This window comes from Ambystoma mexicanum, chromosome 7q (assembly GCF_040938575.1).
Source record: "Ambystoma mexicanum isolate Mex_15411 chromosome 7q, UKY_AmexF1_1, whole genome shotgun sequence".
Taxonomy (NCBI): Eukaryota; Metazoa; Chordata; class Amphibia; order Caudata; family Ambystomatidae; genus Ambystoma; species Ambystoma mexicanum.
Window position 1 is genome coordinate 630,178,968 of NC_090941.1, and position 16,391 is coordinate 630,195,358.

Sequence of the window (16,391 nt, forward strand, 5' to 3'; positions counted from 1 at the left end):
TTTCATTCAAGTCGATCAACGAGTGAGCACCATGAAATACCAAATCTGCAGCCACCTTAGATTCCTGGAGGATTAGCTAAAAAATGTGTAGAGACAGGTTTCAAAATGCTAACCATTTATGACCTTTAAGAAAATATTTGTTAAGATTAGTTTACTCCACCTGCTATACTGCGATAACCATGATAAGCCGTCATTTGGCAAGAAAGTTATCATACCACCATAAAACCAATACTTTGACACCCCTAGTTGTGACGGCCTCCACGTCTCCATGTATTGCAGCCCTTTAAGTCAGATTTAAATAGATAAAATATATATTTTTTTTAAAACAGCTTTAATAAAAAAAAGTTATAATTGTAAAAACATACATTACTGCTTATTGCATGCACATTCAATTTTTTTAAAAAAATAATCAAATCACAGGTTCTTTTATTTAAATGCACAATTATACCTTCATTTACTTGCTCAAAATTGCTCTGGGTACCATAAGCGAAAGGATATGACAGTGCAATTTGATATATGCCTGCATGGTTACATTTCGGTTATATTCAGAGGTTTGTAGTTGTATTAGTTTTATGGAAATGTTCTGAAATAAACTTATTTGACTGACTGAATATGCTTTTATTTAAAAGGAACAAATGCATTTATAGAATATTTTTTAACTAGTGCTTTTTTGTGGTTACTCTTTTTACCAATATGCAAGCATCTTTTAAATTCCATGGTAGTTTATTGGTTATATGTTATCACAAATTCAAACAAATAATTAACTTACTAGACAGAGGCCCCACCAATAGGGACAGAAGAACATTATACAAGACCACGCAATACTGCTGAAACATGCACATGCGCCCTGCCTGCCGATACTGTTCACACGCAGTCTGTGGTGAGGCCTTTGTTGTTTATACACAAGCTTTGCTGCAACAGCACTGCTGAGTCGAGGTAAGAGATCTGCCCAAACTCTATTGCATGTGATGGCATATCATTCACTATGCAAGTACATGGCATGTAGCACTCCAACCCATAGCATACAGCAAGCCCATTGAAAAGTTTGATCCAGCCGTCAGTCTCTACCATATGCAGGTACATTACATGTAAAGTGTAGCAGATCACCCTACTGTAGACAGTTGACCTTAGGATTCATACACAGTCCTTTCCTGCTACATTCCCATTGTAGTGCTGCGTCACATAGCATACAGCTGAACCCTCCCACCCCCCAAAAGTGGTTGAGCTGTTACATAGTTTATTACCTTTGATATTCTCTTCTCTACCCTCACTTTGGCTCCCAACTTTTTCACACTCGGCTTCTCCGCTCTCTTTAGAGTGGCCAAACTGCAATTTCTGCTGTATGCATTGCACTGCTACCCTGGTCTTTTCAAACTATGGCTTGCTGAATGGCCAGCGTTTTTCGAGGTCATCACATATGGCAAAAGGCGTTATACATAACAACATATGCAACGCAGTGTCCAACACTTGTTGTGGTTCTATGTTGATAAATAATACTGAAGGTCTTCTAATGTGTACCACAAATACATAGGAGATTTGATGTAAACAAAGAAAAAAGTATTTGTTCCACTGTGTGTCTGTAGCTTAGTAAAAAGTGTGGAGAACCACAAAGATAAAATAATTCTCTTGAAAAATGTACTTTTAAACTGTACTTACAATATCAGTGCTGTCATCAAGAGGCTTTGATCCCGACAACTGATCATTTCCTTTAGCTGAAATAAACAGGGCAATTTGCATCAATGTACTTTTCACCAGAGATGATTTACCAATTTAAATATTACCAGTCTTATATACAAGCCAAAAGTCTACATGGTGACAAAGCTCCCACAGCATTTATATGATTTATGATGCTGAGGGCAATACTAATGCTTCACCTAAAACTTAACAGAAGGTGCCAAAAATAACCACACGTTTTTAAGTACCCAATCGCCTTTTTAACCTCATGCAGAGTAATAATTAGATCCTGGGGTTTTAAGTAGAAAGTTAGCAATAACTATTCACTCCAAATTGTAAAGTTGTGTATACAGGTTTAGCAATTCCTTAAGAATATCAGATACCGTTGTGACATAGGGGTGGGGGGAGCGGAAGACCCAGGGACAGAGGCAAGACATGGACCTACAACCTACTACCTACAACACCCTGGGGGGAGCACCCGTTGGACACCCACACTGCCGGAAGCCTCGGAGCTCCACAACCAGTCCTGTAGAGCGGACTGCTCCGCTGCCCCTCCTGGGTGGCGTGCTGTGCTCCGGGCCTCACTCCGACACCAGTTCTGTTGGAGCCTTGGCTCGCCCATGGGACGTCCCCACCTCCGGTGGGCACAGTGAGTTCTGCGAAGCCCTTGCCCCCCACCGCTCCTCCCGCAAAGACATATCCTCTTTTTCCCACGACCTCCCTCATCTCGGGAGCGCAGTCGGCGTCTTCCGCTCCCCCCTACGAACACCCACTCACTATCAGGGGCATTCCTGAACCCATAGACGTTTCTGGGGGGATGCGAGACCCCTGGTCATTAATAACACAGTGGAGGTGCTTCGACACAGCCCCGGCTCTGGCGCTACTTGTCTCTACATCCCGGCGCTGGCCCGGATCAGCCATATGCCTCACAGCTCTTATGGTGGCCCCTCTGGAGCACGCCGTTTCATCCTGAGGCGACCTCGTGGGGATCAACGTTGCGGCGGTGTGCGTCCCGGCCCCCCCTGCTCACACTTGATATCCAGGGGCCAGACACTTGCAGCCCAGCGAAACAGCGGTGGTGGTGCCCTCCATTCTCTTCCCAAACATTCGACCTGTTGGTCCCTGGTGCGGCGGCCCTCTGGGCGGCGGACTTGCGGCATCTTCCCTGATCCTCAGCAATCCTCAATACCTGCACCAGGAGCCTTGCGCACATTGGAGATCTGGAGTGCCGCTTGCCTCTCTCCCATTGCGGCCCAGGATCCTATTGCATACTTCTTCAGCCGGGCCTGCTGAGACTGTGTGGGGGTGGACGCTTTGTTCTCCGGCGCCCTCTTGCTTCACCCTCCAAGCCCCCCCACCCTAGGTACATCATGCCTACCATGGCTGTTGGCGAGGCAAGTCGGCTCACCTCCTCACAATACCTGGCTATCACTGATACTACAGAGAGGTTGATGTTACATTCTACTGATGCCCCTGGTAGTCACCTACTTGCCAACTCACGAGACGCCACCTTCCCACTCTCTGCATCCTACTTGGCTACTTGCCTGCACTACTGTCGATCTCTATAAGCCTACCTTTCACCTCATTCAGAACTTCTCTCAACACAATGACCAAAGGAGCAGGGGAAAAAACAATGCTCCATCAATATGTTCGCAAAAACTCAGTCGAGATCAGCCAGGGAGGCGCCGGAGCAGCCTTCAACCAATCCAACTTCGTCTGTCCCTTCTGACTCCCAGAGCATGATGGAATCACCACACTTCATTCCAAACTCGAATGGCACCATATCCTCCTTTAAGGCCCACATTGAGAGGACTGACGGCCGGGTGGCGGAGAGCGAGACGAGGGTGAGCGCCACTGAGGATTAACCTGGGCTCCCTTCGTGCGGAGGTATCCTCTCTCTCCAACCGAGTCCTTGAGGTCGAGAAGAAGAACGAGGACCTTGAGTCCCGTTCGAGACAAAACAACCTCTGCATTATTGGTGTCCCTGATGACGGTGTCAATGAGCCGATGAAAGACTATATCGAGCACACACTGCTGACGCTCCTCGACTCTCCAAAACTTTCCCGCAATTCGCTATAGAGAGAGCTCATCGAGCCCTAACAGCTAAACCCAAGCCGGGAGCCCCTCCGCGCCCTATCGTAGCCAGGGTCCTGAACTTCCGAGATCGAGATGCCCTCCTCAGAGCTGCAAGAATTAAGGTGAACTGCTGTTGGGGGGTGCCAGAATACACCTATACCCCGGCTTCTGAGTGGCTGTTCAGCAGGAACGCAAGACCTTCTTGGCGGAAAAGAAGAGACTAAGGGACCATGGAGTCAAATACTCCATGCTATACCCCGCTAGGCTACAAATTGAACACTCTAACCAGGTGTATTTTTTCACAATTCCAGAGGAGGCCTCTAGGTTCATTGACAAACACTTCCCTGACTAAACCTCCCGCCGCACCAAATATTTCCGACTGCTGTGCCAGTCTGTTGAGAGGTTACTAAAACTGGTCACCACTCTGCGTCAGTAACCTACGATTCTACCACTCTCAACCCAGAACTAATTGGTTCAACATTGTACAACCGTGCCATATCTATGTGTACAAAATCCTCCCCAAGTTGCAGATGACGTCACTGTCAGGCACCATGTTTATCCTTAAATTGTCCCAAGGTTCGGAGCATCGCCACCAGGCCGGTTCACAGGCCCCCCGGCGTTGATACCATTGGTTTGGATTTGGTTCATGGGGTATAGGGTTCTCATTCCTCTGTTTGGGGGAGGGATCTGGGTAGCGGTGAGTTACGTTGGGTGTTATGTTATAAAAGGCTTGGCGGCTGCAGCGAGGATTGAGTGCAAGGTAGCATTGAACCGATGGTACTGCAGGGCTACTAGACCGATCCATCAGTCATCGGGACCGCTGCTCTGTCAAATACTGACTATTCACGAATATCTCTACACTGGTAACTGAAGATAACTTAACTTTCATGAGATGGAACGTGTGGGGTCTGGGTAATTATAAGAAAATGAGACAACATTAGTTGCAGTCTGAACGTCATGGGGTCAAAATCCTTTTCCTGCAGGAGACGCACGCCTGTACTGAATACTTTGAAAAATTGCAAAAACGTGGGGCCCTCAAAGATACTTCACTAATTACTCCACCCAAAGTCGTGGGGTCATGACATCTTATATCCTCACAGATTGACCCCCAGGGCAGATACGTCCCACTCCATGCCATACTTCAGAACAGGGAAGTGGTCCTACTGAACATTTACGGTCCTAACATTGACGATCCAGAATTTTATTTACATCTCACGTCCCTCCTGGATAGCTTCCCCTTAATACCAATACTCTGGGGAGGTGACTTTAATACAATTTTTGACGTGAACCTGGACAGGTCCGGCTCCAGACCCAGTCAACTTACCAAAGCAGCTTATACTACATTGTCATCTCTCCCTCGTCTTGCACTGGTCGACGCATGGAGGCTCCTCTATCCCGATTCCCGCTCCTACTCTTTCTACTCCTCGGTACATGACTCCCATTCCCGAATTGACAGATGGCTAGTCTCCGACATGCTGATAAAAAACGTGACGCAGCTATTGATCCTTCCTAGAACCCTATCTGACCATTCACCAGTGACCATTACCCTTTGCTGGGGCCCGAACCGCGATCGGACTAGGCACTGGAGGATGAAGCCTCACTCTCTCCTCGACCCTGTATTCAGTTCCGAACTGGAGATAGCCATCGAAGAGTTCTTTGAAATAAACAATGACTCGGTACCTTCGCAGGCCACACTTTGGGAATCTTTTAAGTCCTACATTAGGGGCATAGCACTATCCAAGGAAAATGGTATCCTTAAAACAATCCGAAAGGACATCGCTGAAAGTGAGTCCAAACTATCGGCCCTGGAAGCCCAATGCTCATTACACCAAACTCCTGAAGCCCTAGCATCCATAGGAGCGGAACTCGACACCTTCCACGCCCTGGCGGATCATGAACTAAAATTCCTGGACAGCCCCTGCCTGGCGAGGAAATATGTTGAGGGTGAACGTCAGGGCAACTTCCTGGCCAGGCTTCTCCGGCATGAGCTTGGTGCCCCACACATGCTTGGGGTGGAGAGGCCCGATGGCTCCCTGGCCACTTCATCGCAAGATATCAACTCCAAATTTCTTACCTTTTATGAATCCCTATATACCAAAGCGGACAGTGCCTCGACATTGGAGATCGACTCCTACCTTGATGCCCTCCCCCTTCTACATACTCTCCCCCGAAACCATTGGGTCTCTTGATTCCCCATTTACCCCCGAGGAGTTCTCGGATGCTGTAGACTCCCCAGGCTCCGATGGCATCCCAATTGAATTTTATAAACGCTACAAATCACTCTTACTCCCCCGCCTAATGGCCCTCTGGGAGGAATCAGTGGAGATAGGCAAATTCCCCCCCTCTCTCCACGAGGCCACGATAACGGTCTTACTCAAACCTGGCAAACCCCCCACACAATGCGGTTCATACTGTCCACTCTCGCTCATTAATTGAGACACCAAAATCTACGTCAAACTGTTAGCTCTACGCCTGGCCCCCTACATGCCGCATATTGTTCATCCTGATCAAGCAGGCTTTATTCCAGGACGTTCCACCTCCCTGAACCTGAGGCGCCTCTTTAATATAATTAGCAGAATAAACCCAAATGTCCACACAGTAGCCGCTACTCTCGACATGCAAAAAGCGTTTGATTCGGTTTCATGGAAGTACCTCTGGCGGGTTCTTGAAAAATGCAAATTCGGCCCCTCCTTTCTCTCCTGGGTTAGACTAGTATACTCCGACCCAGTTGCCAGGGTCCGCACTGAGGACCGATGCTCTCCCCTTTTTCAGATTGCTAGGGGGACGAGGCAGGGCTGCCCATTCTCTCCCCTGGTTTTCGCCATAGCGATGGAACCATTTGTCGATAAGCTACGCCAATCCCACGCACAGAGGTTCATCCGCTCCCCCTCCATCAATCTGGCCCCAATATTGGAAGATGTTATCCGTTTCGAACACATCTCCGGACTTAAAGTGAATTGCGCTAAATCCACCCTCTTCCCGCTCACAGACTGCACCCCCCCCCCCGATACTCTGGGGTTCGCCTGGGCTTAGTCCAAATTCACCTACCTTGGAATAGAAATAGCTCGTCACAGAAAACTACCAAAAATATCTCACGAACGTCGCAACCAGGGCACTGGGTTGGAGTAAGCGGACGATCTCCCTGGCAGGCAGAAGAGGGATACTAAAGATGATAGTACTATCCCAACTTCTGTATAGGTTCACTAACATCCCCTTATGGCCAGGTGAAGGGTTCTTTCAAACACTGACTCGCGTGATTAACACCTTTTTGTGGCACTCGGGAGCGGTCCGCCTTAAACTTGGGACCCTGTGGTGGCTTTGAAGCGCCTGACTTCTTCAAATACTGGCTGGTAGCGCAAGTCCAATTCACGTCACACTGGTTTAACATCTTAGACCCCCCACCACACATCAGGCTCGAAAAACTAGCGGATGGAGACCAGGACATTTGTTCCCTAGTTGTCCAACCCATCCCCTCAGTCCCAGAGTCGCTTGACCCGGTGACCTGTACGTCCCTGGTCCTAACAAAAGTATGGACATTACTCAGCACTGCCCATCCATTCCACGGTAACCTCCCACTCTGGAACGTCCTTCCGGGGGTCCCACATGTACCACCACTCGTAGTGCGCTGTTGGGCCGAGGCAGCATATGAGTTGATCCGAGACATCTTTGAGCAGGGCAACTTCATTGAATGGCCAGACCTCCCACTATCCCTGAGACAGGGCCCATCTGTATGGCTTCAGTACTCATCTCTCCGGAAGACCCTTAAACGCAAACATTCTATGTTCCCAGCGATACCGCCAGATGACCCTGCAATTGCGCAGCTAACCTCTCCCATGCTCACGAGGGGTAAAGTATCCAGGCTCTATACCATGGTTCAAACTAGGACCACCACAGAATTCACTAAACTGAAACACGCATGGGAAGATGAACATGAGCTGGAAATGACCGAAGAACGCTCGGCCCATATGTGCGCACGCATACACAGGGTATCCTTCAACTCCCGCTTCTAATTAATCCAGTTTGAGGTACTCCACAGGTATCACTATATCCTGAACAGACTCCACCATATGCTCAATGACCACTCCCCAAGATGCCCCAGATGTGGCTATGATACTGCCGACTATATTCACATGATCTGGTTCTGTCCCCGCCTCGCCCAGTTCTGGAATTTGGTATGTGCTACCGTGTCAACAATTTTTGAGCATCCTATCATTCCATTCCCAATGAGATGTCTCCTCCATGACTTTCCCGAACTCCGCCGTGATGCCAAAAAACTGGCCGGCCTCTGCATGTTACTCACAGTGAGGTCCATTCTACTTTGTTGGCTTTGGGCCCACACCACCCACTCATGCGCAATGGCTCAGGGCTGTCACCTGGGCTTCAGACACCAAGGAATCCTGGTCCCTACTACAGCCCACTCACTCGAGACCCAGAGACATTTGGCTTAAGTTTCGATCCTACATGTCCGCTATGGAAACTCCATCAAGAGCCACATCCCTGGCTTCCACCCCCCCTCACTCTAGTCCCCCTTCCTGAACTGCTGTCTCTCCAATCCCGCACCCACTCTGCATGCATCTCCCAAGTGTATAATCAAACTGTAAGCTGGTCCTGTATACCTGTATTATCTATACTGCCAATGCATTGTACCTGTTTTGTTTGTTGCTCGCCTATGTCTGTGCTGCCAAGCTAAATAAAAAGTTAAAAAAAAAAAATAATATCAGATGTATTTTTGATATTGTTCCATCAGCATTAACAATTGATGAGATCATAGGTTTGTCTTTTTTATGTTTTAAATACAGGGCAGCAATGTACACACTTTATTACAGGGACTATAACATTTGGCTTTAATACGAAGAGTATAATTACAATCTTTTTTCTTTACAGATTTTGTTGTGTTCGATCGGTTTAGTTAATATTTCCTTTAAAAAAACGTTTTTTTTTACAAATCAAGATAAACCTTTTCCAAAGATTTAATTGCAACCAATAAATCTGATAAAATGTATCAAATTTATTTTTATGAGAATCAAATTGAATTATAAATCCACAAAATGCTGCTTTGTATGCGATAATTATTATGAACTGATGTATCCACTTGGTATAATAATTTAGGAGAATTAAGAAGTAAAATTGGTAACTCCCTGTTAAACCTTGTGATCTTTCAACGGAGAGGGGATTGATCTCCATCTACTACCCCTGCAAGGATCAGCAGCCCATTCAAAAATAGTGTAAACTGGGCCATGATAAGGAATCATAACTCCAATATGGGAGAACATTATGGTCAAGAGTAACTGGGAATTTACAGAAATATAATCTAACCCGGAGAAGGAAGTGCTAAATTAAGGTTTAGAAAGCATTTAGTTTTAGTTAATACATTTGGTAGTAGTTTTACAGTCTAGAGCAAAATCATACATTTGATTGTAGTCTCCACACAAGATAATTCTATCAAAGTTATGAGTGATGAATTTCCGGTTTAAAATATTCCAGAAAGAATGATCTGAGCATGTAGGGCCATAAAAGTTTACAACAGTTATAGGAATATACTCTTTAATTGTGTCCACCAAATCAATCTACCTTCTGCATCAGATTCTTCACTGATAATTTCAAAATGGATTTCTTTTGGCAACTAAAATGGCTGTTCGCCCCTTCCTTTTGTAGCACTGTGCAATAATATAAATATAACTAACGTACCATTGTTTCTTTAATTTCCCATTTTCTAAGTCATATTCTAGGTGTTTTTCTTTAAACCCAGGCAGTACAGATTTGAAAATTTGATGTGTGCTAAAATGTTTTGTCTTTTAAGAGGGTGGTTCACACCTTTGACATTCCAAGAGACTTCTTTAATTTGCCTCATGCATAAAGGAAAGTAGGATTAACCAAGAGCAACCACACTTAGCACAGAATACATTTAGGTAATATTTATATGCATAGATATTTACATTAGCAAAATATAAAACCAAAGGACAAACATTGGTTTGAGGGAGAACAAATATACACAAACAAATATATTAACATGGATATTATTAAACAGTAAACTGATGCATACAAAATTAACAGTCATTTCCATAGGCCTGGGTGTCCAAGACTACCTTATCTCACCAGGCCTCCCATCGAAATATCCTAATACAGTGAGAGAAATCACAGTTTAAAGTGGAGAACATAAGTCCTTTTTCAAACACAAACACAAAAACGTTGTCTAATAGAGACAGGATCAAGGTTTATATGTTAACTAAAGGTTGTAAAACGTGTACGTTATAATAAACATGCAAGCTTGAAGTCGGAGTTGGAGAACCGTGAGAAGGAAATCGAGAGATTGGAGTCTACCTCCCCGGACAGCCAACACAGGGAAGATGCACTTAGAACGCTCAGGGAAGAATGCAAGGAGGCTTGGGGCAGACTTGCCAAATTCGATTACACCACTAGAACCACCAGGGCACACGCTGAAGCGGACAAACCCGGCCGTATGCTAGCCTGGTTCTGCAAGAAAGAGCACCCCAGACACCTGCAATCAAAGATGAAGACGGCAACCTGCACCGGGCGCAGCTAAGCATCAATGACACCTTTAAGCACTATTATACTCAGCACTACTCCCACGAAGATCAGATCCCCCCCAGAAGAGATCACAAATACCCTGGACGAAATAGGACTGCCCAGACTATCACCCACGCAATCTGAAGCACTAGAAGCAGACATAACCACAGAAGATATAGCAGAGGCAATCAAAACCCTGGCTACCTGCAAGGCACCTGGCAGCGACGGGCTGCCTTCAGAATTTTATAAAGTCTATGAATCATCCCCGACACCCATTCTACATAAGGTCTTCCAGGAGGCGCTAGAGCGAGGAGTTTTGCCCAACAGCATGAGAGTCAAGAGGCTGTCAAGAATTATAGGCGAAATAGTTCACATGACCAAAATGGTTTCGGTTCAGCTTTGGACGAAGGTTCATTTAGATGGGTGAGGGTGCTCTACACTAAGCCAAGGGTGAGGGTGAAAACTAGGAAATGTGTCCCCGCAGCGTGGGACATAGGCAGGGGAACCAGACAGGGCTGCCCACTGTCGCCCATGCTGTATATATTGGGGTTAGAACCCATCACCATCTTCTTCAGAAAACAATTTTTCGATACAGGCATAAGGGTAGGGGGGCTGGACCATGTAATCTCCCTATATGCGGACAATGTCCTGCTAGAGATACTAGACAACTACTCCAGAGTCTCTGGGATACAGTTCAACAGGCAAAAATCCTGCCTGTTCCCTCTAGCTGACCTGAGGGGCAGGAAAGCGGACAACCTCCCCTCGGTGGGAATACAGTGGCAAACAAGCTCATTTAGAAATCTTGGGATCAACTTCATGCACACCCCTGCACTGATGCATGAGCACAATACCAGGGCGGCGCTTCCTGCTCTGCGCAAATCGATGGCCTTTTGGTCTAAGCTCCCCCTGTCCATGATGGGCAGAGCATCAATTATCAAAATGATTGTCCTCCCTAGATTTCTATACGGGTTCCAAAATGTGCACTACCACATAAAAGTCAACTTCTTTCGACTGCTTGACACGCTTCTTCGGGAATTCTTATTGGGGAAAAACAGACACAGGATGGCATACTCCACATTGGCCCTCCCGTATGGACAAGGGGGAATACAACTCCCGAACCTGACGAAATATTATTTAACGGCACAACTTAGATTTATAACCAAGTGGCTAGCGGACGACAACGTCCGAAACAACCTTACTGCGCCAAATGGTTTCCCCAATACAAATGAAGGAACTTATCTGGGCACCCCGACAACTCCTGAGGGAGGAGCCCTTACTAGTCGAACTGGGTAAGAAAATATGGCACAGGTTCAATACATTACGGGCGAAACACCCATACTCGCCGGAAATCCCACTGATTGCAGACCTATGCAACTCCAACGCAGATCTGAAGAACATCAGACTCTGGGAAAGAAGTGGAGTTTTCGCTTGGGGGGACCCTATATGAGGAGGGCACCTTTCGAGAGTTCACCTCACTACAGGAAAAAGATGGCATGCCTAGTGGCCAGTTTTTATGGTATCAGAGAACGCGCAAGATAGCACAAGCTAAGTGGGAATCGTGGGCCAAGGAACCAGAGACAGACCCCCTTGTGACACTTATACAATCTTGGGGAAGGAGGGAGACCGATATCTCAAATATTTGGCCAACTAAGGGACACCCCGAACCCCTGCAGCGCTACACTGAGGACTAAATGGGAGGAAGACTTGGGGACTGCAATAACTGACAAAGAATGGGATAGGGCGCTCACTTACCCCAAAGAAGTATCTAGGAATTCCAGGTTCCGCCTCATCAGCTAAACATTCTATACCGCACGTACTTAACCCCATACAAGATAGCAAAGTTCAACCCGCAGACACCACCCAACTGTGTCTGGTGCAATTCGGAGGAAGCAGACCTCATTCACATGCTGTGGAAATGCACAAAAGTAAAGGACCTCTGGGCGAGAGCGGAGCAAGCCTGCAAAAGGGCAGGCATGACACGATACGCATGGTCCCCCAGCGAATATCTGCTCGGAACATACCCCAGGCTAGCTAAATCCAAACATACAATGAAACTCATGAGCATGGCCTGCATACTAACCAAGAGAACAATCGCAATGGCCTGGAAAAGACCTGCTGGCCCACAATATACTACATGGTACAGAGAACTGGAACGATGGGTGGATGCGTAAACCAAAGCCTGGGATGACAGCGTCACCAGATCGGCAGATGGTACAAGCCAGGCACTGGACGCCTGGAAGGAACTGGTGTGGAGCATGTTCCACCCTTCAGACAACATACCCCCATGAAAGCTTCCGCACGAAGGCCACAGAGACCCGCCACCTATGATGGCACGTAAGATAGAACACTTCCGGACAACGACTGGGGCCCCCCCCTCCTACGCCCCCACACCCCCCGTTCCTTGAACAGTCCCCCCCAAACTGGAACCTACCACACTGGAACACATTGTCAACAAATGGAGACAGTTAATGTAGTTAGTGTTTTTGTTGTTTCATTTTTCTTCCTCCTCTGAGTTTTTCTCCCTTTCTCTCCTTTTCTTCCTTTCTCTCACGAATGCATTAATGGAACTGTTATGTAACCATGAAAAATTGCCAATAAAGACATTTCAAAATAAAATAAACATGCTAGAAAGGGTTGTTGTACAATTCATTCGCTAGATGCGCTAGGGTACCAATTGACTGTTTCATGTGCGAATTTAGATTTATCGCTGGACTAGTCTAATTGGTCAGATGCAGGAACTGAGGAGACTAGGTCAGCTCTGCTACAACTTAGGTTCACTTCCACAAATGTATTTTTGCTACGTTTACAGTTCATATACAAAGTATGAGTTTGCATCAGTGAGAAATTACTATAGGCTAATGTATCACTTTCTGAATAATTAATTTTCTTAAGAGTCCAATGACTGAGCAAATCTAAACAGTTCACCCCAATAATAAAACTATTTGGTAGGTGTATTAGGTACATAAATAAACACTTCGGCCAGATCAACAAGATCCCATCTTCAACTTAATTTCTTGAGTAGAGGTCTAATATCCAAGACCTCCTTCCTTGAATTTTGGAGTTTATTTGGCGAAATCAGGGGAACATTTTTTTTGACCAGACAATAACAGAGGAGACAGTTATTTGGCCTCAAATAAAACTTGCTGAACTAGCGAATGACGTACAAAGCATGCAATAAACGGTTTTGGGGATGAGTTGCTGGTAGTAAAGCATGGTTTAATTCTGTGAGGTCTTTGCAATTTTAGAGTAGGATTGAATGTCAAACCCAATGCTTTAGAGATCCACGATTCCCAAAATTTGGTACGTTATCTCCTTTGTTATTTTTCTGGAATGCCGTAAATACAAACATCGTCTTTTCTATGGAGATTCTGCAATTCTGTGAGATTCATTTGCAGCTGTCTTAAGCTCGCTGCATATTTTACAGCCCCTCTATTCATCTTCAACCGTATAGAGAGTTCTTCAGTTTCATCTAATCTGTTAGAGAACGCTTTAACATTGGTTTTAAAAGAATGAAAATCCTTCTGAATTGCTATTGTACGTTCATCTATGGTACTGAAGGACATGCAGATAGTAAGTTCAAGAAGCATTTTTTCCAAACTAAGCTCCAAAAGGTGAGGGTTCATTAGAGCCAGGTTTTGTATTAGTTTGCACATTGGATTTGGCCATTTCTATACCCTTCCACTTTCTTTTCTCTTTTACCTCTTTCTTTTCCTTTTCTTTTTCTCTTTCCTACCAGTCTTCAATTGGGCTCATTGTCTACGCATGTTTCCGAATAGGTGCACATAGATGAATTGCCAGATGTATCGGAGTCGTAGCAAAAATGTGGTTAAATGAGTTAGTCAGGTGCATGGGGAGCTGTCTGTCATTAAAACCATCAGTTCCTGGAGTATTGTATTAACAGATCCAGCAATTTGATTAATAATGAAAAGAACTGCATCTTGTTAGGTGTATCCGCATTGTTTCTTCCACAAATTGTGATCATCTTAGTTTTCCATACCACCGCTTGTGTGAAACCTTTCATACTTTCAGGTGGCTTACAGTGAGGAGAGAGGGAGAGCTCTAGATAGGGCGCTGCAGTTGCATCAGTTGCAGTAAATGCTGCACTGCCCCCGCCATCTCCCTGCCTAGGAACGTGCAATATATAAAGACTTGTTCCTTGTAGATAGTTACCGCTGCAGACCTCTGCCTTTTTTTTTTTCAAATTTTTTATTATTTTATTCAAACCAAAACAACAATACAACAAAACATAATTAAACACATTTAACAACGTAAACACTGCACTCCCAGTCCCCCCCCTTATGAGCCTGTTTGTTCTTCACATTCAGTATCTGTTCCGTGTGTCAGGGGGCCGATACTGCTCCAAACATTTCAGCTATCAGTAGTTTCAATGCCATGAGGGAGCCCATTTTGTCATCCCCACCCGTGTTATTAGCCTCTTGCCACACCACTGTTTCAGCCTCCACCCATTTTTGTAGGTCCTTCCACTAGACCTCCACTCTCGGCTTATGGCACTCCTTCCATCCCATGGCAATCCTTCGTTTCGCGAGCACATATGCCAAATCTTTCAATTTCCCTACATGTTTAAGTTTTCGTGCTCTGGGATACCCACCCATCAAGCAGGCCCAGGCCGAGTCTATTATGAGCGTGACCCCCTTCCCCGCTAGTTTCTGTACTACTTCACCCCAGTAGCATTCAATTACCGGGCACGCCCAGAACATGTGTATCATGTCTGCATTCTCCTCGTCACACTTAGGGCACGCCTGGCGCCCAACATTTCGGAACTTTGATATTCTCAGAGGGGTCATGTATGCCCTGTGCGTTATATATAGCTGTATTTGTTTGAACCTGCCATTTCTCGACACCTTCTTATGATATCCCAAAGCACGTTCCCACATCCCATCTTCCATCGGGGCTCCCATCTCTGTTTCCCATTCTAATCTCAAATGCACCAGGTCCTTCCCATCCTTAGTCATCAACATCTCATACAATCTAGAAACCTCATGCCCACTCTCCGATGTATCATATATTACCCCAACCGTAGCATCCGGTTCCTCCGCCAAAATAGTTTCAGGCCACCTACTCCGAATCTCCTGCACTACCCTATGATAAGTGACATATTGGCCTACGTGCAATCCCGTCACTTCCCCAAGTTCCCCCAACTCCATAATAGTCCCGTCTTGCCAAATGTCTCCCAAGGTAATTAGTCCCATTGATTCCCAATAGGTCCTAATAATTACCCTCAGCTGCCTGTCCCCCTTTGCCAGTGCGACCAACGGTATCTGCGGAACACACGGGAAGGGGTCCCCCATCATCCGGCAGGCTCGGCGCCACATGTTCCACCCCAACAACAGCATTCTAGGGCGCTCCCTCATGTCTGACCTAGCCACCCAGATCATTTCCCGCAAGTAAAAAGGAGTACAGTTCCTCCCGAACAACCTGTGTTCAGGGGTCTCTTCATCAGAGAGCCACTTAGCCACATATTGCAGTTGTGCCGCTACATAGTAGGCCTCAAAATTAGGCAGTTTAATACTGCCTTTCTCATAGAAGTTCTGCAGCTTCCATAATGCAACTCTGTTCCGGGTACCATGCCACAAAAATTCCCTGCACATACGGTGCAGCTTAACGAAAAACTTCTTAGGTATCATGTATGGGATATTGTTGAAATAATGCAAAAGCCTAGGTAAGACCACCATTTTAAGCATAGCACTTCGGCCCATCATCGCTAAAGGCAACCTCTCCCAGAACCTCATACATTTCCCTATTTTCCCAATGGCTATTTTAGTATTGCTCCTATGCTCTTCCTCAGTCCTGTGATACACATCTATTCCAAGGTAGCGGAAAGAGCTCGCTGCCCACGGAATCTGCAACACCGCCAACCTCTCTACAGGAATTAACACATAGCTACCCAGCGGGAATGGTCTAGATTTCTGGGGGTTCACTGCTATACGGGACAGCCTGGCATACCTCCCCATCACCTCCAAAACATACCGAAGATTTTCTTCCGGGTATTTCAGATATAGTAACAAATCATCTGCATACAAGGATATAAGGTGACGCTCCCCTCCCACCTCAATAGCAGACCTCTGCCTTAATGTTCAGAGTGCGACGTGGAA

The 16,391-nt window shown here is 46.0% G+C and overlaps 1 protein-coding gene across 3 annotated transcripts in view; it reads right to left on the reverse strand.

Moving 5' to 3' along the window:
* Positions 1-16,391, reverse strand: part of BRCA2 (BRCA2 DNA repair associated) — a 2,020,919-nt gene that overhangs the window by 1,458,452 nt on the left and 546,076 nt on the right. For all 3 annotated transcript variants that reach the window (XM_069639263.1, XM_069639261.1, XM_069639262.1), the window contains exon 9: positions 1,657-1,712. In XM_069639263.1, the coding sequence (XP_069495364.1) occupies positions 1,657-1,712 (56 nt within the window). The remainder of the gene's footprint in view (positions 1-1,656; positions 1,713-16,391) is intronic.